Genomic DNA, 26207 nt, shown 5'->3' on the forward strand with positions numbered 1-26207 from the left:
GAACCCCTGTGGTAATTAGCTATCTAGCGTGCTCTGAACACCTGTGGTAATTAGCTAACTAGCGTGCTCTGAACACCTGTGGTAATTAGCTATCTAGCGTGCTCTGAACACCTGTGGTAATTAGCTATCTAGCGTGCTCTGAACACCTGTGGTAATTAGCTATCTAGCGTGCTCTGAACACCTGTGGTAATTAGCTATCTATGCTTCTCTGAACACTAGCGTGCTCTGAACCCCTGTGGTAATTAGCTATCTAGCGTGCTCTGAACACCTGTGGTAATTAGCTATCTAGCGTGCTCTGAACACCTGTGGTAATTAACTATCTAGCGTGCTCTGAACACCTGTGGTAATTAGCTATCTAGCGTGCTCTGAACACCTGTGGTAATTAGTTATCTAGCGTGCTCTGAACACCTGTGGTAATTAGCTATCTAGCGTGCTCTGAACACCTGTGGTAATTAACTATCTAGCGTGCTCTGAACACCTGTGGTAATTAGCTATCTAGCGTGCTCTGAACACCTGTGGTAATTAACTATCTAGCGTTCTCTGAACACCTGTGGTAATTAGCTATCTAGCGTGCTCTGAACCCCTGTGGTAATTAGCTATCTAGCGTGCTCTGAACACCTGTGGTAATTAGCTATCTATGCTTCTCTGAACACTAGCGTGCTCTGAACCCCTGTGGTAATTAGCTATCTAGCGTGCTCTGAACACCTGTGGTAATTAGCTATCTATGCTTCTCTGAACACTAGCGTACTCTGAACCCCTGTGGTAATTAGCTATCTAGCGTGCTCTGAACACCTGTGGTAATTAGCTATCTAGCGTGCTCTGAACACCTGTGGTAATTAACTATCTAGCGTGCTCTGAACACCTGTGGTAATTAGCTATCTAGCGTGCTCTGAACACCTGTGGTAATTAGCTATCTAGCGTGCTCTGAACACCTGTGGTAATTAGCTATCTAGCGTGCTCTGAACCCCTGTAGTAATGGAAGAAGGCCACTAGAAACGTGTTGACACTGAAAAATACTGTCACCTGAGAATCGTATCGCACCTGAGAATCGATTCATGTTTAAGATCGAGTATTTGACTGTTTTGGCTGCCAGAGCCAGTCTACCTCTGTATATACTGTAAATACAATCTACCTCTGTATATACTGTAAATACAATCTACCTCTGTATATACTGTAAATACAATCTACCTCTGTATATACTGTAAATACAATCTACCTCTGTATATACTGTAAATACAATCTACCTCTGTATTTACTGTAAATACAGTCTACCTCTGTATATACTGTAAATACAATCTACCTCTGTATATACTGTAAATACAATCTACCTCTGTATTTACTGTAAATACAATCTACCTCTGTATATACTGTAAATACAATCTACCTCTGTATATTCTGTAAATACAATCTACCTCTGTATATACTGTAAATACAATCTACCTCTGTATTTACTGTAAATACAATCTACCTCTGTATTTACTGTAAATACAGTCTACCTCTGTATTTACTGTAAATACAGTCTACCTCTGTATATACTATAAATACAATCTACCTCTGTATATACTGTAAATACAGTCTACCTCTGTATTTACTGTAAATACAATCTACCTCTGTATTTACTGTAAATACAGTCTACCTCTGTATATACTATAAATACAATCTACCTCTGTATATACTGTAAATACAATCTACCTCTGTATTTACTGTAAATACAATCTACCTCTGTATATACTGTAAATACAATCTACCTCTGTATATACTGTAAATACAATCTACCTCTGTATATACTGTAAATACAATCTACCTCTGTATATACTGTAAATACAATCTACCTCTGTATATACTGTAAATACAGTCTACCTCTGTATATACTGTAAATACAATCTACCTCTGTATATACTGTAAATACAGTCTACCTCTGTATATACTGTAAATACAATCTACCTCTGTATATACTGTAAATACAATCTACCTCTGTATATACTGTAAATACAATCTACCTCTGTATATACTATAAATACAATCGACCTCTGTATACTATAAATACAATCTACCTCTGTAGAGTGCACTACATCAGGAATAAGGGTGCCATTTGGGGCTCGATCCCCTGTCTTCAGTGAAGCATGGGAGCGTGTGGCAGCATGTGTTCAGCTCAGCACAAAGGGAAGTGCCAGGCTGTGAAAGGTGGACCTTTGTTCCTTCTACCTGTCTTTCATGATCTTTTTAGGTCTCTGGGCCGTTATAACCCTCTCCCCTCCCTCCCTGGGCCACTATGACCCTCTGTCCCTCCCTCATTGGGCCGCTATGACACCCTCCCTCCCTCCCTCTCTCCCGCCCTCCCTCCCTCTCTCAGCCCTGCCTGCTGGCCAGCTGGCTGCTCCCATGGTGTCACTTTCCCGTGGGCTCCTGGCTGGGAGGAGGCTTGGTGTGTGTGTGTGTGTGTGTGATCGAGTGTGCCTATGTGTGTATTCATGTGTGGCTGTATGTGTGTTTGTATGCGGCTGTGAGTGTGTGTGTTCGAGTGTGGCCTTTGTGTGTGTGTGTGTGTGTGTGTGTGTGTGTGTGTGAGAGCAAGCTAAGTTGACATGATCAGGAGAGAACTCCAGCTCCAGCCTAACTTTGCACCACAGCCACCCAGCAGAGCCAGAAAGACACCCGACGACGAAGACAGCCAGAGCCAGAGAGAGACTACCGTAGGCCAGGCAACAGGGTCCAGGTCCATCTTATTGGTGTAACAGCCACCTGTCAGAGCCAGAAAGACACCGGACGACGGAGACAGACAGAGACTACCGTAGGCCAGGCAACAGGCTCCAGGTCCATCTTATTTGTGTAACAGCCACCTGTCAGAGCCAGAATAGGAGATAGACTACCGTGGGCCAGCCATCAGCCAGGTGTGTATGTATGATGGTGCTGCACCGGGTGATCCAGGCAGCCCGTGCAGGCGATCTCTCAGCCCTGAGGAAGCTGTCCTCCTCTGGGTGCCTCACGGTCTCAGCCTCCATCACAGACGCCCAGGGGGCAGGCCCGGTGCACCACGCCGCTCGCTGCGGCCGCCTGGAATGTCTGCGCTACCTGGTGGTGGAGGTGGGGCTGGCGGCCGACGCCCGGGCCCTGAACAGAGCCACGCCCGCCCACGACGCTGCTGCTACAGGCCACGCCCGGGAACTGCAGTGGCTAGTGGACCAAGGGGGCTGCAATGTAGAGGTGAGCCTGAAATAACAAATCATTCCTCCTGTGTTACTGAGGGTAGACCAGAGAGTTACAACACAATGCTGAGCCTGAAATAACAAATCATTCCTCCTGTGTTACTGAGGGTAGACCAGAGAGTTACAACATAATGGTGAGGCTGGTTGAGCCACTGTTGGGGCTGGAGAGAGATGGAGATAAGTTGGTGTAGTTGTTGCCCTCATACGTGGTTGTTGACCCCTTATGGCATTTAGCCAGCAGCCATGTATCAGGGCAAGAGCACTTGGTTTATACGGAGCAGCGTGAAGAGCAGTTTAGAAGGAGTTCATGGTATCTGGACTTCCCAGGGGTCTTGTCTCATTCACTGCACATGATGTGGTGTTTAACCATCAGACTGTAGTGCATGTAGCATGTAGCATGTAAACACTAACCCAAAGTCACCTGGCTTCTGACTCAATTCAAGGGGCTTTATTGGCATGGGGGAAACGTGTTAACATTGCCAAAGCAAGTGCGATAGATAATATACAAAAGTGAAATAAACAATAAAAAATGAACAGTAAACATTACACATACAGAAGTTTCAAAACAATAAAGACATTACAAATGTCATATTACGTATATATACAGACTCTTACGTGTATATATACAGACTATACTATATGATATACAGACTATTATATACAGTCTCTCTCCCTCTCTCTCTCTCTCTCTCTCTTGCTCTCTCTCTCTCTCTTGCTCTCTCTCTCACTCTCTCTCTCACTCGCTTGCTCTCTCTCGACGTGTGCTTTATGAAAGGTGAAGTTGACAGATGAAGAGTCCCTAGCTGGTGTGTTGTCATTACTTGTGCCAATGTCTTTGTTGTCCTGTCGAATTCTATAATGACTAGGATAATGGGTTATCTTTCTCTCTCGCTCTCTCTCTTTCTCTCGCTCTTACCCTGTCTCGGTCTCTCTTTCTCTCGCTCTCTCCCCGTCTCTCGCTCCCTCCTAAAAAAAAAAAAAAACGTGTTTGTTCACGTAGGTTGTAATTCAGTTCTTTCTAACTCAAACCGTCTCTCAACCTCAACGACCTGTTGATCTCATTTAAATACAGCTGCTCCAAGTTAAAGACCAGGTTCAGAGTTTCTTGTTATCGTTCAGACCAGTGATAACATTTTTCTAAATTGGTGGTCTTCCCAACAGAGGGAACCTGTACGTGCTCCAGCTTATTGTGCTTCATAACGCAAGGGTGAAAAGGGCAATAAGAATATTTAAATCATTTATTAACATTCCCTCACATGATCGTAAGATGTATTCATACCGATTATCCTGTACTCAACTCCCAGGGGTGTGAGTAAGTGATCTGTAAGCTTTTTTTTAGGTTTGATAGATGTTCATATGCCAATAGGGGTGTTCAGACAGTTGACCCAATAGGATTATGTTCTTGTAATACGATGGCTTTCTCAAGTTGGATTTTCACAACATGTCTTGTGCTCTGTGTTGATACAGTAGTACCATTATGAATAGATCTCTGGGTCTGTTTTTTTTGTTTTTTCCAGACCTAATATATTATAGTACGTAAGCACATCTATGGTTGTATGCGTAGATGTACAAGTTAAGGGTAGCCTAGTGGTTAGTGGTTAGAGCGTTGGACTAGTAACCGAAAGGTTGCAAGTTCAAACCCCCGAGCTGACAAGGTACAAATCTGTCGTTCTGCCCCTGAACAGGCAGTTAACCCATTGTTCCTTGGCCGTCATTGAAAATAAGAATTTGTTCTTAACTGACTTGCCTCGTTAAATAAAGGTAAAATAAAAATAATGTTTTAAAGAACTTGGTAACTCTGTACTTAAAGGTGTATACTGCATTATAATGCCTTTTATAACACATTATAAGACTACCATGATAACGTATGTCTTTTAATGGTCTAATACTGATCCTGATTTAATTCAAGCTGTTTTGCAGGACCAGGATGCAGCCGGGGCGACAGCGCTCCATCTCGCAGCTCGGTTCGGACGGGGGGAGGTCGTCCATTGGCTGCTGTTGGTTGGTAGCGTCGCCGAGGAGACGACGGACTGTGGGGCCGTCCCCGCCCATTACGCTGCTGCCAAGGGAGACCTCACCTGTCTGAAACTACTGGTCCACCATGCACCTGGGTAGGACCAAAGATGAACAACGTGTATGGACTGTTACCTTTACACATCCATCCAGTCAGTATGTTGATGGTTGTCACTGCTTGTCTTACAGTGGTCATAGTGGAGAATAATGTCCTCATTGACTTATAGTGGAGAATATAGTCCTCATTTTATTACAGTGGTCATAGTGGAGAATAATGTCCTCATTGACTTATAGTGGAGAATATAGTCCTCATTGACTTACAGTGGAGAATATAGTCCTCATTGTTTTACAGTGGTCATAGTGGAGAATAATGTCCTCATTAACTTATAGTGGAGAATATAGTCCTCATTGACTTATAGTGGAGAATATAGTCCTCATTGACTTACTGTGGAGAATATAGTCCTTATTTTATTACAGTGGTCATAGTGGAGAATAATGTCCTCATTAACTTATAGTGAAGAATATAGTCCTCATTGACTTATAGTGGAGAATATAGTCCTCATTGACTTACTGTGGAGAATATAGTCCTTATTTTATTACAGTGGTCATAGTGGAGAATAATGTCCTCATTGACTTATAGTGAAGAATATAGTCCTCATTTTATTACAGTGGTCATAGTGGAGAATATAGTCCTCATTTTATTACAGTGGTCATAGTGGAGAATATAGTCCTCATTTTATTACAGTGGTCATAGTGGAGAATATAGTCCTCATTTTATTACAGTGGTCATAGTAGAGAATATAGTCCTCATTGACTCAGTGGTCATAGTGGAGAATATAGTCCTCATTTTATTACAGTGGTCATAGTGGAGAATATAGTCCTAATTTTATTACAGTGGTCATAGTGGAGAATATAGTCCTCATTTTATTACAGTAGTCATAGTGGAGAATAATGACCTCATTGTCTTACAGTGGTCATAGTGGAGAATATGGTCCTCATTCTCTTACAGTGGTCATAGTGGAGAATAATGTCCTCATTAACTTATAGTGGAGAATATAGTCCTCATTGACTTATAGTGGAGAATATAGTCCTCATTGACTTATAGTGGAGAATATAGTCCTTATTTTATCACAGTGGTCATAGTGGAGAATAATGTCCTCATTGACTTATAGTGGAGAATATAGTCCTCATTGACTTATAGTGGAGAATATAGTCCTCATTGACTTATAGTGGATAATATAGTCCTCATTGTTTTACAGTGGTCATAGTGGAGAATAATGTCCTCATTAACTTATAGTGGAGAATATAGTCCTCATTGACTTATAGTGGAGAATATAGTCCTTATTTGATTACAGTGGTCATAGTGGAGAATAATGTCCTCATTGACTTATAGTGAAGAATATAGTCCTCATTTTATTACAGTGTTCATAGTGGAGAATATAGTCCTCATTTTATTACAGTGGTCATAGTGGAGAATATAGTCCTCATTTTATTACAGTGGTCATAGTAGAGAATATAGTCCTCATTGACTCAGTGGTCATAGTGGAGAATATAGTCCTCATTTTATTACAGTGGTCATAGTGGAGAATATAGTCCTAATTTTATTACAGTGGTCATAGTGGAGAATATAGTCCTCATTTTATTACAGTAGTCATAGTGGAGAATAATGACCTCATTGTCTTACAGTGGTCATAGTGGAGAATATGGTCCTCATTCTCTTACAGTGGTCATAGTGGAGAATATAGTCCTCGTTGTCTTACAGTGGTCATAGTGGAGAATATAGTCCTCGTTGTCTTACAGTGGTCATAGTGGAGAATATAGTCCTCATTGACTCAGTGGTCATAGTGGAGAATATAGTCCTCATTGACTCAGTGGTCATGGTGGAGAATATAGTCCTCATTGACTCAGTGGTCATAGTGGAGAATATAGTCCTCATTGACTCAGTGGTCATGGTGGAGAATATAGTCCTCATTGACTCAGTGGTCATAGTGGAGAATATAGTCCTCATTGACTCAGTGGTCATAGAGGAGAATATAGTCCTCATTGACTCAGTGGTCATAGTGGAGAATATAGTCCTCATTGATTCAGTGGTCATAGTGGAGAATATAGTCCTCATTGATTCAGTGGTCATAGTGGAGAATATAGTCCTCATTGACTCAGTGGTCCTAGTGGAGAATATAGTCCTCATTTTATTACAGTGGTCCTAGTGGAGAATATAGTCCTCATTTTATTACAGTGGTCATAGTGGAGAATATAGTCCTCATTGATTTACAGTGGTCATAGTGGAGAATAATGTCCTCATTGACTTATAGTGAAGAATATAGTCCTCATTGACTTATAGTGGAGAATATAGTCCTCATTGACTTACTGTGGAGAATATAGTCCTTATTTTATTACAGTGGTCATAGTGGAGAATAATGTCCTCATTGACTTATAGTGAAGAATATAGTCCTCATTTTATTACAGTGGTCATAGTGGAGAATATAGTCCTCATTTTATTACAGTGGTCATAGTGGAGAATATAGTCCTCATTTTATTACAGTGGTCATAGTGGAGAATATAGTCCTCATTTTATTACAGTGGTCATAGTAGAGAATATAGTCCTCATTGACTCAGTGGTCATAGTGGAGAATATAGTCCTCATTTTATTACAGTGGTCATAGTGGAGAATATAGTCCTAATTTTATTACAGTGGTCATAGTGGAGAATATAGTCCTCATTTTATTACAGTAGTCATAGTGGAGAATAATGACCTCATTGTCTTACAGTGGTCATAGTGGAGAATATGGTCCTCATTCTCTTACAGTGGTCATAGTGGAGAATAATGTCCTCATTAACTTATAGTGGAGAATATAGTCCTCATTGACTTATAGTGGAGAATATAGTCCTCATTGACTTATAGTGGAGAATATAGTCCTTATTTTATTACAGTGGTCATAGTGGAGAATAATGTCCTCATTGACTTATAGTGGAGAATATAGTCCTCATTGACTTATAGTGGAGAATATAGTCCTCATTGACTTATAGTGGAGAATATAGTCCTTATTTTATTACAGTGGTCATAGTGGAGAATAATGTCCTCATTGACTTATAGTGGAGAATATAGTCCTCATTGACTTATAGTGGAGAATATAGTCCTCATTGACTTATAGTGGATAATATAGTCCTCATTGTTTTACAGTGGTCATAGTGGAGAATAATGTCCTCATTAACTTATAGTGGAGAATATAGTCCTCATTGACTTATAGTGGAGAATATAGTCCTTATTTGATTACAGTGGTCATAGTGGAGAATAATGTCCTCATTGACTTATAGTGAAGAATATAGTCCTCATTTTATTACAGTGTTCATAGTGGAGAATATAGTCCTCATTTTATTACAGTGGTCATAGTGGAGAATATAGTCCTCATTTTATTACAGTGGTCATAGTAGAGAATATAGTCCTCATTGACTCAGTGGTCATAGTGGAGAATATAGTCCTCATTTTATTACAGTGGTCATAGTGGAGAATATAGTCCTAATTTTATTACAGTGGTCATAGTGGAGAATATAGTCCTCATTTTATTACAGTAGTCATAGTGGAGAATAATGACCTCATTGTCTTACAGTGGTCATAGTGGAGAATATGGTCCTCATTCTCTTACAGTGGTCATAGTGGAGAATATAGTCCTCGTTGTCTTACAGTGGTCATAGTGGAGAATATAGTCCTCGTTGTCTTACAGTGGTCATAGTGGAGAATATAGTCCTCATTGACTCAGTGGTCATAGTGGAGAATATAGTCCTCATTGACTCAGTGGTCATGGTGGAGAATATAGTCCTCATTGACTCAGTGGTCATAGTGGAGAATATAGTCCTCATTGACTCAGTGGTCATGGTGGAGAATATAGTCCTCATTGACTCAGTGGTCATAGTGGAGAATATAGTCCTCATTGACTCAGTGGTCATAGAGGAGAATATAGTCCTCATTGACTCAGTGGTCATAGTGGAGAATATAGTCCTCATTGATTCAGTGGTCATAGTGGAGAATATAGTCCTCATTGATTCAGTGGTCATAGTGGAGAATATAGTCCTCATTGACTCAGTGGTCCTAGTGGAGAATATAGTCCTCATTTTATTACAGTGGTCCTAGTGGAGAATATAGTCCTCATTTTATTACAGTGGTCATAGTGGAGAATATAGTCCTCATTGATTTACAGTGGTCATAGTGGAGAATAATGTCCTCATTGACTTACAGTGGAGAATATAGTCCTCATTGACTTACAGTGGAGAATATAGTCCTTATTGTCTTACAGTGGTCATAGTGGAGAATAATGTCCTCATTGACTCAGTGGTCATAGTGGAGAATATAGTCCTCATTGATTCAGTGGTCATAGTGGAGAATATTGTCCTCATTGATTTACAGTGGTCATAGTGGAGAATAATGTCCTCATTGACTTACAGTGGAGAATATAGTCCTTATTGTCTTACAGTGGTCATAGTGGAGAATAATGTCCTCATTGACTCAGTGGTCATAGTGGAGAATATAGTCCTCATTGACTCAGTGGTCATAGTGGAGAATATAGTCCTCATTGATTCAGTGGTCATAGTAGAGAATATAGTCCTCATTGACTCAGTGGTCATAGTGGAGAATATAGTCCTCATTGACTCAGTGGTCATAGTGGAGAATATAGTCCTCATTGACTCAGTGGTCATAGTAGAGAATATAGTCCTCATTGACTCAGTGGTCATAGTAGAGAATATAGTTCTCATTGACTCAGTGGTCATAGTGGAGAATATAGTCCTCATTGATTCAGTGGTCATAGTAGAGAATATAGTCCTCATTGACTCAGTGGTCATAGTGGAGAATATAGTCCTCATTTTATTACAGTGGTCATAGTGGAGAATATAGTCCTCATTGACTCAGTGGTCCTAGTGGAGAATATAGTCCTCATTGACTCAGTGGTCATAGTAGAGAATATAGTCCTCATTGACTCAGTGGTCATAGTGGAGAATATAGTCCTCATTGACTCAGTGGTCATAGTGGAGAATAATGTCCTCATTGACTCAGTGGTCATAGTGGAGAATATAGTCCTCATTGTATTACAGTGGTCATAGTGGAGAATATAGTCCTCATTGACTCAGTGGTCCTAGTGGAGAATATAGTCCTCATTTTATTACAGTGGTCATAGTAGAGAATATAGTCCTCATTGACTCAGTGGTCATAGTGGAGAATATAGTCCTCATTGACTCAGTGGTCATAGTAGAGAATATAGTCCTCATTTTATTACAGTGGTCATAGTGGAGAATATAGTCCTCATTGACTCAGTGGTCATAGTGGAGAATATAGTCCTCATTTTATTACAGTGGTCATAGTAGAGAATATAGTCCTCATTGACTCAGTGGTCATAGTAGAGAATATAGTCCTCATTGACTCAGTGGTCATAGTGGAGAATATAGTCCTCATTTTATTACAGTGGTCATAGTGGAGAATATAGTCCTCATTTTATTACAGTGGTCATAGTAGAGAATATAGTCCTCATTGATTTACAGTGGTCATAGTAGAGAATATAGTCCTCATTGACTCAGTGGTCATAGTAGAGAATATAGTCCTCATTTTATTACAGTGGTCATAGTGGAGAATATAGTCCTCATTGACTCAGTGGTCATAGTGGAGAATATAGTCCTCATTTTATTACAGTGGTCATAGTAGAGAATATAGTCCTCATTGACTCAGTGGTCATAGTAGAGAATATAGTCCTCATTGACTCAGTGGTCATAGTGGAGAATATAGTCCTCATTTTATTACAGTGGTCATAGTGGAGAATATAGTCCTCATTTTATTACAGTGGTCATAGTAGAGAATATAGTCCTCATTGATTTACAGTGGTCATAGTGGAGAATAATGTCCTCATTGACTCAGTGGTCATAGTAGAGAATATAGTCCTCATTGATTTACAGTGGTCATAGTGGAGAATACAGTCCTCATTGACTCAGTGGTCATAGTGGAGAATATAGTCCTCATTCCTTACTAATATCTGTTCAGAGGTGATGGATGTTCATGCTTAGTTCATCCTTTTATTTTTATTTTTTTATTTCACCTTTATTTTGCCAGGTAGTCTAGTTGAGAACACCTTTATTTAGCCAGGTAGTCTAGTTGAGAACACCTTTATTTAGCCAGGTAGTCTAGTTGAGAACAAGATCAAGCAAAGCAATTCGACACATACAACAACACAGAGTTACACATGGAATGAACAAAACATACAGTCAATAATACAGTAGAACAAAAGAAAACAAAAATCTATATACAGTGAGTGCAAATGAGGTAAGTTAAGGAAATAAATAGGCCATGGTGGCGAAGTCATTATAATATAACAATTAAACACTGGAATGGTGGATTTGCAGAAGATTAATGTGCACGTAGAGATACTGGGGTGCAAAGGAGCAAGATAAATAAATAAATACAGTATGGGGATGAGGTAGATAGATGGGCTGTTTACAGATGGGCTATGTACATGTGCAGTGATCTGTAAACTGCTCTCACAGCTGGTGCTTAAAGCTATTGAGGGAGATATGAGTCTCCAGCTTCAGTGATTTTTGCAGTTCGTTCCAGTCATTGGCAGCAGAGAACTGGAAGGAAAGGCGACCAAAGGAGGAATTGGCTTTCGGGGTGACCAGTGAGCTGAGATAAGGTGGGGCTTTAACCTGACCCAGAGAGGTAACCCTGACCCTAACCTTAACCTGACCCAGAGAGGTAACCCTAACCTTAACCTGACCCTAAACTTAACCTGACCCAGAGAGGTAACCCTAACCTTAACCTGACACAGAGAGGTAACCCTAACCCTAACCTGACCCAGAGAGGTAACCCTGACCCTAACCTTAACCTGACCCAGAGAGGTAACCCTAACCTTAACCTGACCCAGAGAGGTAACCCTAACCCCGACCCTAACCTTAACCCTGACCCTAACCTGACCCAGAGAGGTAACCCCGACCCTAACCTTAACCTGACCCAGAGAGGTAACCCTGACCATAACCTGACCCAGAGAGGTAACCCTGACCCTAACCTTAACCTGACCCAGAGAGGTAACCGTAACCCTGACCCGACCCAGAGAGGTAACCCTGACCCTAACCGTAACCTGACCCAGAGAGGTAACCCTGACCCTAACCTTAACCTGACCCAGAGAGGTAACCCTGACCCTAACCTTAACCTGACCCAGAGAGGTAACCCTGACCCTAACCTTAACCTGACCCAGAGAGGTAACCCTAACCCAGACCCGACCCAGAGAGGTAACCTTAACCTGACTCAGAGAGGCAACCCTGACCTTAACCTGACCCACAGAGGTAACCCTGACCCTAATCTTAACCTGACCGAGAGGTAACCCCGACCCTAACCTTAACTTGACCCAGAGAGATAACCCTGACCCTAACCTTAACCTGACCCAGAGAGGTAACCCTAACCTTACCCAGAGAGGTAACCCTAACCTTACCCAGAGAGGTAACCCTAACCTTAACCTGACCCAGAAAGGTAACCCTAACCCTGACCCTAACCTTAACCTGACCCAGAGAGGTAACCCTGACCCGACCCAGAGAGGTAACCCTAACCCTGACTCTAACCTGCCTCTCCTGACCCAGAGAGGTAACCTTAACCTGACTCAGAGAGGCAACCCTGACCTTAACCTGACCCACAGAGGTAACCCTGACCCTAATCTTAACCTGACCGAGAGGTAACCCCGACCCTAACCTTAACTTGACCCAGAGAGATAACCCTGACCCTAACCTTAACCTGACCCAGAGAGGTAACCCTAACCTTACCCAGAGAGGTAACCCTAACCTTACCCAGAGAGGTAACCCTAACCTTAACCTGACCCAGAAAGGTAACCCTAACCCTGACCCTAACCTTAACCTGACCCAGAGAGGTAACCCTGACCTGACCCAGAGAGGTAACCCTAACCCTGACTCTAACCTGCCTCTTCTGACCCAGAGAGGTAACCTTAACCCTGACCCTAACCTTAACCTGACCCAGAGAGGTAACCCTGACCCTACCCTTAACCTGACCCAGAGAGGTAACCCTAACCTTAACCTGACCCAGAGAGGTAACCCTAACAATAACCTGACCCAGAGAGGTAACCCTAACCCTGACCCTACCCTTAACCTGACCCAGAGAGGTAACCTTAACCTGACCCAGAGAGGTAACCCTAACCTTAACCTGACCCAGAGAGGTAACCCTAACCTTAACCTGACCCAGAGAAGTAACCCTGACCTTAACCTGACCCAGAGAGGTAACCGTAACCCTGACCCGACCCAGAGAGGTAACCCTGACCCTAACCTTAACCTGACCCAGAGAGGTAACCCTAACCCTAACCTTAACCTGACCCAGAGAGGTAACCCTGACCCTAACCTTAACCTGACCCAGAGAGGTAACCCTAACCCAGACCCGACCCAGAGAGGTAACCTTAACCTGACTCAGAGAGGCAACCCTGACCTTAACCTGACCCACAGAGGTAACCCTGACCCTAATCTTAACCTGACCGAGAGGTAACCCCGACCCTAACCTTAACTTGACCCAGAGAGATAACCCTGACCCTAACCTTAACCTGACCCAGAGAGGTAACCCTAACCTTACCCAGAGAGGTAACCCTAACCTTACCCAGAGAGGTAACCCTAACCTTAACCTGACCCAGAAAGGTAACCCTAACCCTGACCCTAACCTTAACCTGACCCAGAGAGGTAACCCTGACCCGACCCAGAGAGGTAACCCTAACCCTGACTCTAACCTGCCTCTCCTGACCCAGAGAGGTAACCTTAACCTGACTCAGAGAGGCAACCCTGACCTAACCTGACCCACAGAGGTAACCCTGACCCTAATCTTAACCTGACCGAGAGGTAACCCCGACCCTAACCTTAACTTGACCCAGAGAGATAACCCTGACCCTAACCTTAACCTGACCCAGAGAGGTAACCCTAACCTTACCCAGAGAGAGGTAACCCTAACCTTACCCAGAGAGGTAACCCTAACCTTAACCTGACCCAGAAAGGTAACCCTAACCCTGACCCTAACCTTAACCTGACCCAGAGAGGTAACCCTGACCTGACCCAGAGAGGTAACCCTAACCCTGACTCTAACCTGCCTCTCCTGACCCAGAGAGGTAACCTTAACCCTGACCCTAACCTTAACCTGACCCAGAGAGGGAACCCTGACCCTACCCTTAACCTGACCCAGAGAGGTAACCCTAACCTTAACCTGACCCAGAGAGGTAACCCTAACAATAACCTGACCCAGAGAGGTAACCCTAACCCTGACCCTACCCTTAACCTGACCCAGAGAGGTAACCTTAACCTGACCCAGAGAGGTAACCCTAACCTTAACCTGACCCAGAGAGGTAACCCTAACCTTAACCTGACCCAGAGAAGTAACCCTGACCTTAACCTGACCCAGAGAGGTAACCGTAACCCTGACCCGACCCAGAGAGGTAACCCTGACCCTAACCGTAACCTGACCCAGAGAGGTAACCCTGACCCTAACCTTAACCTGACCCAGAGAGGTAACCCTAACCCTAACCTTAACCTGACCCAGAGAGGTAACCCTGACCCTAACCTTAACCTGACCCAGAGAGGTAACCCTAACCCAGACCCGACCCAGAGAGGTAACCTTAACCTGACTCAGAGAGGCAACCCTGACCTTAACCTGACCCACAGAGGTAACCCTGACCCTAATCTTAACCTGACCGAGAGGTAACCCCGACCCTAACCTTAACTTGACCCAGAGAGATAACCCTGACCCTAACCTTAACCTGACCCAGAGAGGTAACCCTAACCTTACCCAGAGAGAGGTAACCCTAACCTTACCCAGAGAGGTAACCCTAACCTTAACCTGACCCAGAAAGGTAACCCTAACCCTGACCCTAACCTTAACCTGACCCAGAGAGGTAACCCTGACCTGACCCAGAGAGGTAACCCTAACCCTGACTCTAACCTGCCTCTCCTGACCCAGAGAGGTAACCTTAACCCTGACCCTAACCTTAACCTGACCCAGAGAGGTAACCCTGACCCTACCCTTAACCTGACCCAGAGAGGTAACCCTAACCTTAACCTGACCCAGAGAGGTAACCCTAACAATAACCTGACCCAGAGAGGTAACCCTAACCCTGACCCTACCCTTAACCTGACCCAGAGATAACCTTAACCTGACCCAGAGAGGTAACCCTAACCTTAACCTGACCCAGAGAGGTAACCCTAACCTTAACCTGACCCAGAGAAGTAACCCTGACCTTAACCTGACCCAGAGAGGTAACCGTAACCCTGACCCGACCCAGAGAGGTAACCCTGACCCTAACCGTAACCTGACCCAGAGAGGTAACCCTGACCCTAACCTTAACCTGACCCAGAGAGGTAACCCTAACCCTAACCTTAACCTGACCCAGAGAGGTAACCCTGACCCTAACCTTAACCTGACCCAGAGAGGTAACCCTAACCCAGACCCGACCCAGAGAGGTAACCTTAACCTGACTCAGAGAGGCAACCCTGACCTTAACCTGACCCACAGAGGTAACCCTGACCCTAATCTTAACCTGACCGAGAGGTAACCCCGACCCTAACCTTAACTTGACCCAGAGAGATAACCCTGACCCTAACCTTAACCTGACCCAGAGAGGTAACCCTAACCTTACCCAGAGAGGTAACCCTAACCTTACCCAGAGAGGTAACCCTAACCTTAACCTGACCCAGAAAGGTAACCCTAACCCTGACCCTAACCTTAACCTGACCCAGAGAGGTAACCCTGACCCGACCCAGAGAGGTAACCCTAACCCTGACTCTAACCTGCCTCTCCTGACCCAGAGAGGTAACCTTAACCCTGACCCTAACCTTAACCTGACCCTTAGAGGTAACCCTGACCCTACCCTTAACCTGACCCAGAGAGGTAACCCTAACCTTAACCTGACCCAGAGAGGTAACCCTAACAATAACCTGACCCAGAGAGGTAACCCTAACCCTGACCCTACCCTTAACCTGACCCAGAGAGGTAACCTTAACCTGACCCAGAGAGGTAACCCTAACCTTAACCTGACCCAGAGAAGTAACCCTGACCTTAACCTGACCCAGAGAGGTAACCCTAACCCTGACTCTAACCTGCCTCTCCTGACCCAGAGAGGTAACCTTAACCCTGACCCTAACCTTAACCTGACCCAGAGAGGTAACCCTGACCCTACCCTTAACCTGACCCAGAGAGGTAACCCTAACCTTAACCTGACCCAGAGAGGTAACCCTAACAATAACCTGACCCAGAGAGGTAACCCTAACCCTGACCCTACCCTTAACCTGACCCAGAGAGGTAACCTTAACCTGACCCAGAGAGGTAACCCTAACCTTAACCTGACCCAGAGAGGTAACCCTAACCTTAACCTGACCCAGAGAAGTAACCCTGACCTTAACCTGACCCAGAGAGGTAACCCTAACCCTGACCCTACCCTGCCTCTCCTGACCCAGAGAGGTAACCCTAACCTTAACCTGACCCAGAGAGGTAACCCTGACCCTAACCTTAATCTGACCCAGAGAGGTAACCCTAACCCTGCCTCTCCTGACCCAGAGAGGTAACCACAGGGTATCCCATGACTCCTCTCACTCTGCCCCGCTGACATGTGATCGCCAGGGCAACGGGACCCATCCAGGTCAGCCACCTGGAAACCCCACAGAGATTCACACACGATGGGTGATGGCAACATGACAACCATACCACTCTACTTTGTTTCATTCAGGGGGTGAGGTTAGGGCCAGGTTAGGTGAGGTTAGGGCCAGGTTAGGTGAGTTTAAGGCCAGGTTAGGTGAGTTTAAGGCCAGGTTAGGTGAGTTTAAGGCCAGGTTAGGTGGGTTTAGGGCAAGGTTAGGTGAGGTTAAGGCCAGGTTAGGTAAGGTTAGGGCCAGGTTAGGTGAGTTTAGGGCCAGGTTAGGTAAGTTTAGGGTGAGGTTAGGGCCAGGTGAGGTTAGTGCCAGTTTAGTTGAGGTTAGTGCAAGGTTAGGTGAGTTTAGGGCCAGGTTAGGTGAGGTTAAGGCCAGGTTAGGTGAGTTTAGGGCCAGGTTGGGTGAGGTTAGGGCCATGGGGCGGCAGGGTAGCCTAGTGGTTAGAGCGTTGGACTAGTAACCGGAAGGTTGCGAGTTCAAACCCCCGAGCTGACAAGGTACAAATCTGTCGTTCTGCCCCTGAACAGGCAGTTAACCCACTGTTCCCAGGCCGTCATTGAAAATAAGAATTTGTTCTTAACTGACTTGCCTGGTTAAATAAAGGTAAAATAAAAAAATAAAAAAAAATGTTGGGTGAGGTTAAGGCCAGGTTGGGTGAGGTTAGGGCCAGGTTGGGTGATGTTAGGGCCAGGTTGGGTGAGGTTAGGGCCAGGTTGGGTGAGGTTAGGGCCAGGTTGGGTGAGTTTAGGGCCAGGTTAGGTGAGGTTAGGGCCAGGTTGGGTGAGGTTAGGGCCAGGTTGGGTGAGGTTAGGGCCAGGTTGGGTGAGGTTAGGGCCAGGTTGGGTGAGGTTAGGGCCAGGTTGGGTGAGGTTAGGCCAGGTTGGGTGAGGTTAGGGCCAGGTTAGGTAAGGTTAGGGACAGGTTGGGTTAAGGCCAGGTTTGGGCAGTTCAGGGTTAACCTGTCCCTACCCTAACCTGGCCTTAACCTAACATTATCATTACTGTAGAACTGTAGCATACTGTATCATCTGCCACTAACATTACTGTAGAACTGTAGCATACTGTATCATCTGCCACTAACATTACTGTAGAACTGTAGCATACTGTATCATCTGCCACTAACATTACTGTAGAACTGTAGCATACTGTATCATCTGCCACTAACATTACTGTAGAACTGTAGTATACTGTATCATCTGCCACTAACATTACTGTAGAACTGTTGCATACTGTATCATCTGCCACTAACATTACTGTAGAACTTTAGCATACGGTATCATCTGCCACTAACATTACTGTAGAACTGTAGTATACTGTATCATCTGCCACTAACATTACTGTAGAACTTTAGCATACTGTATCATCTGCCACTAACATTACTGTAGAACTGTAGCATACTGTATCATCTGCCACTAACATTACTGTAGAACTTTAGCATACGGTATCATCTGCCACTAACATTACTGTAGAACTGTAGTATACTGTATCATCTGCCACTAACATTACTGTAGAACTGTAGTATACTGTATCATCTGCCACTAACATTACTGTAGAACTTTAGCATACGGCATCATCTGCCACTAACATTACTGTAGAACTTTAGCATACGGTATCATCTGCCACTAACATTACTGTAGAACTGTAGCATACTGTATCATCTGCCACTAACATTACTGTAGAACTGTAGCATACTGTATCATCTGCCACTAGTATACTGTATCATCTGCCACTAACATTACTGTAGAACTGTAGCATACTGTATCATCTGACACTAACATTACTGTAGAACTGTAGTATACTGTATCATCTGCCACTAACATTACTGTAGAACTGTAGCATACTGTATCATCTGCCACTAACATTACTGTAGAACTTTAGCATACGGTATCATCTGCCACTAACATTACTGTAGAACTGTAGTATACTGTATCATCTGCCACTAACATTACTGTAGAACTTTAGCATACTGTATCATCTGCCACTAACATTACTGTAGAACTGTAGCATACTGTATCATCTGCCACTAACATTACTGTAGAACTTTAGCATACGGTATCATCTGCCACTAACATTACTGTAGAACTGTAGTATACTGTATCATCTGCCACTAACATTACTGTAGAACTGTAGTATACTGTATCATCTGCCACTAACATTACTGTAGAACTTTAGCATACGGTATCATCTGCCACTAACATTACTGTAGAACTTTAGCATACGGTATCATCTGCCACTAACATTACTGTAGAACTGTAGCATACTGTATCATCTGCCACTAACATTACTGTAGAACTGTAGCATACTGTATCATCTGCCACTAGTATACTGTATCATCTGCCACTAACATTACTGTAGAACTGTAGCATACTGTATCATCTGACACTAACATTACTGTAGAACTGTAGCATACTGTATCATCTGCCACTAACATTACTGTAGAACTGTAGCATACTGTATCATCTGACACTAACATTACTGTAGAACTGTAGTATACTGTATCATCTGCCACTAACATTACTGTATAACTGTAGTATACTGTATCTTCTGCCACTAACATTACTGTAGAACTGTAGCACACTGTATCATCTGCCACTAACATTACTGTAGAACTGTAGCATACTGTATCATCTGCCACTAACATTACTGTAGAACTGTAGCATACTGTATCATCTGCCACTAACATTACTGTGTAACTATAGTTGTATAATGTAGTATCAGTCACTAACATCACTGTGTAACTATAGTTGTATAATGTAGTATCAGTCACTAACATTACTGTGTAACTATAGTTGTATACTGTAGTTTCAGCCACTAACATTACTGTGTAACTATAGTTGTATACTGTAGTATCAGTCACTAACATTACTGTGTAACTATAGTTGTATACTGTAGTTTCAGTCACTAACATTACTGTGTAACTATAGTTGTATAATGTAGTATCAGCCACTAACATTACTGTGTAACTATAGTTGTTTAATGTAGTATCAGTCACTAACATCACTGTGTAACTATAGTTGTATAATGTAGTATCAGTCACTAACATTACTGTATAACTATAGTTGTATAATGTAGTTTCAGTCACTAACATTACTGTGTAACTGTAGTTGTATAATGTAGTATCAGCCACTAACATTACTGTGTAACTATAGTTGTATACTGTAGTATCAGTCACTAACATTACTGTGTAACTATAGTTGTATAATGTAGTTTCAGTCACTAACATTACTGTGTAACTGTAGTTGTATAATGTAGTATCAGCCACTAACATTACTGTATAACTATAGTTGTATACTGTACATTTTGGTGTCCTCTTTACGATGCCTCCGAGTATGTTTCTTCCACCAGGTGTGTGAACCGTCAGACTGGCATCGGTGCCACCCCTCTGTACCTGGCGTGTCAGGAGGGCCACCTGCACGTCGTGGAGTACCTGGTGAAGGACTGCGGGTCAGACGTCCACCTCAGGGCCCATGATGGCATGACCGGCCTGCACGCTGCTGCACACATGGGGCACCATGCCCTGGTCATCTGGCTGGTAATGTGGACTGGATGCCAATATGCTGTAGAACCGTTGTTTCTCAAACTTATCCCAACCAGTTGCACTTATTTGATATTTTCCAGCACACCTGGAAAATAGGGGCTGCAGGGTAAATTTGATTTGTTTAACACTATATTGGTTACTACATGATTCCATATGTGTTATTTCATAGTTTTGATGTCTTCACTGTTATTCTACAATGTAGAAAATAGTACAAATTAAAGAGAAAAAATAAACCCTCATGTCTATCTCTGAATCCCACCCAGTTTGATTTATATTTTGCCATATATACTTTTTAAAGGTGCTGTTTCACCAAATTTCTGAACCTATATACATTTTACGGACACAGTATATTTTACATGAGTTATCTTGTTGTTGTTTTTTCCCACCCTTCAGATCCACCACAGATGGTATCAGTTGACTATGTTGAGTTATAAGTTGCTGCGACAGACAAGCTTCCCTTCCAGGGGTTGTTCTTGTTCAAACCAGAATGTTAAGGTGGCCTGCAAGGGACAAATGTAAGATCAGGCTGTTAAGGTGGCCTGCGAGGGACAAACGACAGGGGAGGAGAAGGTTTCAACATAAGAAAGTAATCCTTCTGAGGCAGCTGACATTTGTCCCTTGCAGGCCACCTTGACATCCTGGTCTTACATTTGTCCCTTGCAGGCCACCTTAACATTCTGGTCTGTTGTCATTTGTCCCTCGCAGGCCACCTTAACATCCTGGTCTGTTGACATTTGTCCCTTGCAGGCCACCTTAACATTCTGGTCTGTTGACATTTGTCCCTCGCAGGCCACCTTCACAGACCTTAGCTTGCAGTGCCAGGACAGGGAGGGAGCGACTGCTCTTCACTTTGCGGCCAGTGGAGGGCACCATCGCATCCTGGAGAGGCTGCTCCGCATGGGGGCAAAGGTCATCAGAGACGACTGGGGGGGAACCCCTCTTCATGATGCTGCTGAGAACGGAGAGCTGGAGGTGAGAGATATGACAAGATCGTGGGGCTGTGTTTTATTTCAGAGTTTCAGAGCGAGAGTGCTGATCTAGGATCTGGTGCCCCTTTGTCCATGTGATCTTATTCACAGTGGTCTAAAAGGTCAAAACTGATCTTAAATCAGAACTCCTAAGTATCTACAGCATATTAAAGTAATGTTAAGTCATAGTAACAGAGGTTTTTTAATTCAGTCTGTTTGCTATCTGTTACCCCCCCTTTCTAGTGCTGCAGGATCCTGTTAGCCAATCAGGTGAGCCCATCGGAGCAGGACATAGATGGGTTCACAGCAGCAGACCTTGCGGAGTACAACGGACACTACGACTGTGCCGGCTACCTCCGAGCCGTGGAGACATGCGTAAGACCCAAAACCTCCGGCTACCTCCGAGCCGTGGAGACATGCGTAAGACCCAAAACCTCCGGTACCTCCGAGCCGTGGAGACATGCGTAAGACCCAAAACCTCCGGCTACCTCCGAGCCGTGGAGACATGCGTAAGACCCAAAACCCCCGGCTACCTCCGAGCCGTGGAGACATGCGTAAGAGCCGTGGAGACATGCGTAAGACCCAAAACCTCCGGCTACCTCCGAGCCGTGGAGACATGCGTAAGACCCAAAACCTCCGGCTACCTCCGAGCCGTGGAGACATGCGTAAGACCCAAAACCTCCGGTACCTCCGAGCCGTGGAGACATGCGTAAGACCCAAAACCTCCGGCTACCTCCGAGCCGTGGAGACATGCGTAAGACCCAAAACCCCCGGCTACCTCCGAGCCGTGGAGACATGCGTAAGACCCAAAACCTCCGGCTACCTCCGAGCCGTGGAGACATGCGTAAGACCCAAAACCTCCGGCTACCTCCGAGCCGTGGAGACATGCGTAAGACCCAAAACCTCCGGCTACCTCCGAGCCGTGGAGACATGCGTAAGACCCAAAACCTCCGGCTACCTCCGAGCCGTGGAGACATGCGTAAGACCCAAAACCTCCGGCTACCTCCGAGCCGTTGAGACATGCGTAAGACCCAAAACCTCCGGCTACCTCCGAGCCGTGGAGACATGCGTAAGACCCAAAACCTCCGGCTACCTCCGAGCCGTGGAGACATGTGTAAGACCCAAAACCTCCGGCTACCTCCGAGCCGTGGAAACCTCCGGCTACCTCCGAGCCGTTGAGACATGCGTAAGACCCAAAACCTCCGGCTACCTCCGAGCCGTGGAGACATGCGTAAGACCCAAAGCCTCCGGCTACCTCCGAGCCGTGGAGACATGCGTAAGACCCAAAACCTCCGGCTACCTCCGAGCCGTGGAGACATGCGTAAGACCCAAAGCCTCCGGTACCTCCAAGCCGTGGAGACATGCGTAAGACCCAAAACCTCCGGCTACCTCCGAGCCGTGGAGACATGCGTAAGACCCAAAACCTCCGGCTACCTCCGAGCCGTGGAGACATGCGTAAGACCCAAAACCTCCGGTACCTCCGAGCCGTGGAGACACGCGTAAGACCCAAAACCTCCGGTACCTCCGAGCCGTGGAGACATGCGTAAGACCCAAAACCTCCGGTACCTCCGAGCCGTGGAGACATGCGTAAGACCCAAAACCTCCGGCTACCTCCGAGCCGTGGAGACATGCGTAAGACCCAAAACCTCCGGTACCTCCGAGCCGTGGAGACATGCGTAAGACCCAAAACCTCCGGTACCTCCGAGCCGTGGAGACATGCGTAAGACCCAAAACCTCCGGCTACCTCCGAGCCGTGGAGACATGCGTAAGACCCAAAACCCCCGGCTACCTCCGAGCCGTGGAGACATGCGTAAGAGCCGTGGAGACATGCGTAAGACCCAAAACCTCCGGCTACCTCCGAGCCGTGGAGACATGCGTAAGACCCAAAACCTCCGGCTACCTCCGAGCCGTGGAGACATGCGTAAGACCCAAAACCTCCGGCTACCTCCGAGCCGTGGAGACATGCGTAAGACCCAAAACCTCCGGCTACCTCCGAGCCGTGGAGACATGCGTAAGACCCAAAACCTCCGGCTACCTCCGAGCCGTGGAGACATGCGTAAGACCCAAAACCTCCGGCTACCTCCGAGCCGTGGAGACATGCGTAAGACCCAAAACCTCCGGCTTACCTCCGAGCCGTGGAGACATGCGTAAGACCCAAAGCCTCCGGCTACCTCCGAGCCGTGGAGACATGCGTAAGACCCAAAACCTCCGGCTACCTCCGAGCCGTGGAGACACGCATGAGACCCAAAACCTTTCACTTTACATCGTCTTTTCTCTGTAACGGTCTATTGTTCCCAGGCATCTTTTTGCATTACAATCCAAGTCAGACCAAGCTTTAAAACATCTAAAAATAGTCAAACTGTTTTGCCTCTTACTGTCATATTGTGATTTGACTGTCCATTTATTTATTTTAGTTTCTATTTAACTTGGCAAGTCAGTTAAGAACAAATTCTTATTTACAATGACGGCCTACTTGTAAAGCCCCATCCCCCCCCGGTCAATCCCCTTCTCTAACCTGGGCGATGCTGGGCCAATTTTGCGCCTCCTTATGGGACTTCTGATCTCTGGCGGTGCACGATTGGCCCAGCGTGGTCCGGGTTAGAGAAGGGGATTGGCCCAGCGTGGTTAGGGGTGGTTCCATGGGTGTAGTGTTCAGACCTTAATGCTCCAATCAGTTTCTATTTTTGGAATACTGACTGTCCAATCAACAAGTTACAAGTGACCAAATCACATGTGTGTTCAGACAGCAGTCACGGTAGCTGACACGGCTACACGAGTTGTCATAGTAACAACAGGTTTCTGAAGTTATGTAGCAATCTAAGGTGACAACCATGGCAACCATGGACTTGCCCCAGTTGCTTTGAATGTTCCAAATCATAGTGTAAGAGCACTTTTTAAGCCCCAAAACTAGTCATTTTTTTGGTGTGTGGATGTGTGTAATGCTGCGTGGATGTGTGTATTGCTGCGTGGATGTGTGTATTGGTGTGTGGATGTGTGTATTGCTGTGTGTATTGCTGCGTGGATGTGTGTATTGGTGTGTGGATGTGTGTATTGCTGTGTGTATTGCTGTGTGGATGTGTGGATGTGTGTATTGCAGTAACAGCAGCTCTACCTGACAGCCCATAGTGACCCAGTGATGTGTCCCCTTCACAGTAACAGCAGCTCTACCTGACAGCCCATAGTGACCCAGTGATGTGTCCCATTCACAGTAACAGCAGCTCTACCTGACAGCCCATAGTGACCCAGTGATGTGTCCCCTTCACAGTAACAGCAGCTCTACCTGACAGCCCATAGTGACCCAGTGATGTGTCCCCTTCACAGTAACAGCAGCTCTACCTGACAGCCCATAGTGACCCAGTGATGTGTCCCCTTCACAGTAACAGCAGCTCTACCTGACAGCCCATAGTGACCCAGTGATGTGTCCCATTCACAGTAACAGCATCCCATTCACAGTAACAGCATCCCATAGAAACATGAATTAGTCACCAGAGGATCACAGTGGAGTCAGGATGAAGGGACGACAATGCTGACGGAGACGGCCAGGTGCTCTCCATATGGCAGACCAATTCCCTTAGAGTCCCAATAATAGTGCACTAAATAGGGAATAGGGTGCCAGCCCTGGTCAATAGTAGTGCACTAAATAGGGAATAGGATGCCAGCCCTGGTCAGAAGTAGTGCACTGAATAGGGTGCCAGCCCCGGTCAATAGTAGTGCACTATATAGGGAATAGGGTGCCAGCCCCGGTCAGAGGTAGTGCACTATATAGGGAATAGGGTGCCAGCCCTGGTCAGAGGTAGTGCACTATATAGGGAATAGGGTGCCAGCCCTGGTCAGAGGTAGTGCACTATATAGGGAATATGGTGCCATTTGGAGAGTACCCAGCGAGGTTTGGCTGACGGGTTTAGCTTCACCTCCCCCTTCACCTAAAATAACCCTCCTTCCTCTTGTTAACAATGGGACAGCTAATTAACTGTGGAGCATGCTGGCACTGCAGTGTTGCAGCTGTGGATTGGAGCCGCCGTGAGCCCCTGGGACCTATCAGTTACCCCAGATAGGAAGCTCAGGTGGCGGGGAGAGGGCCTGGCCTAGGGGCCTGAGCCGGTTATGAGATCTGAGGGCTTCAGGTTTCATCGTTTTTACAGCGGTTGTGGAAGCCTGGAACCCGAAAACTCTATCCCTCGGGAGCAGGATGTCATGTTGGCTTCAAACACACGTCGTCCTCGGTTTGATCATGTGTCACGTTCTGTTTCCAGATCACACATTACACATAGCATATCATATTATGATAGAATTATTATAATTTTTTTAACTCCGCAGATTAGTTTAGATTAAAATAGGGCTTTGGTGAAATAATCTCAACAAAGACTCTTAAAATCTTGTGTAAAAATGTAAACTCTCAAGGATAATGCTTTTTAGTCTATTTAATCCCATGAAATTGAAGGCATTGCGAACAGTAGTTCTGTGAAAAACCTTGCAGTAATAATCCACTACCCTATTTGAATTACACGTCCCTTAGTGTCACGCGTTCACAGAGCACTGTGTAATTCACGGCGTTGTTTCTGTCTGTTCTAAAGTGTCTGTTCGTCACTTGGTCTCGTTTCCTGATCGGCAGCTTTAACAGGCCTGGTGGCCAGAGTGTTGCGGGCTAGGTATTTCCTGATGTTTGGTTTTTAATCCTAAAGAGGTCACCTTCCCTCCTCCTTATTTAGCTAGCATTCTGCTACAGCCGTCCAGTCAGTCAGTCAGCCAGCCATCCAGCTATCCAGTCAGTCAGCCAGCCAGCCAGCCAGTCAGTCAGTCAGCCAGCCATCCAGCTATCCAGTCAGTCAG

General features: G+C 45.1%; 1 protein-coding gene across 1 annotated transcript in view; it reads left to right on the forward strand.

The window, feature by feature from the left end:
* Positions 1-2434: 2434 nt before the first annotated feature.
* espnla (espin like a) overlaps positions 2435-26207 on the forward strand; it is a 47637-nt gene continuing 23864 nt past the window's right edge. The window contains exons 1-5 of the mRNA XM_036978926.1: positions 2435-3204; positions 5127-5317; positions 20217-20403; positions 21199-21381; positions 21621-21752. Of these exons, the coding sequence (XP_036834821.1) occupies positions 2902-3204; positions 5127-5317; positions 20217-20403; positions 21199-21381; positions 21621-21752 (996 nt within the window). The 5' untranslated portion in view covers positions 2435-2901. The remainder of the gene's footprint in view (positions 3205-5126; positions 5318-20216; positions 20404-21198; positions 21382-21620; positions 21753-26207) is intronic.

Source organism: Oncorhynchus mykiss, chromosome 5 (assembly GCF_013265735.2).
Source record: "Oncorhynchus mykiss isolate Arlee chromosome 5, USDA_OmykA_1.1, whole genome shotgun sequence".
Classification (NCBI taxonomy): Eukaryota; Metazoa; Chordata; class Actinopteri; order Salmoniformes; family Salmonidae; genus Oncorhynchus; species Oncorhynchus mykiss.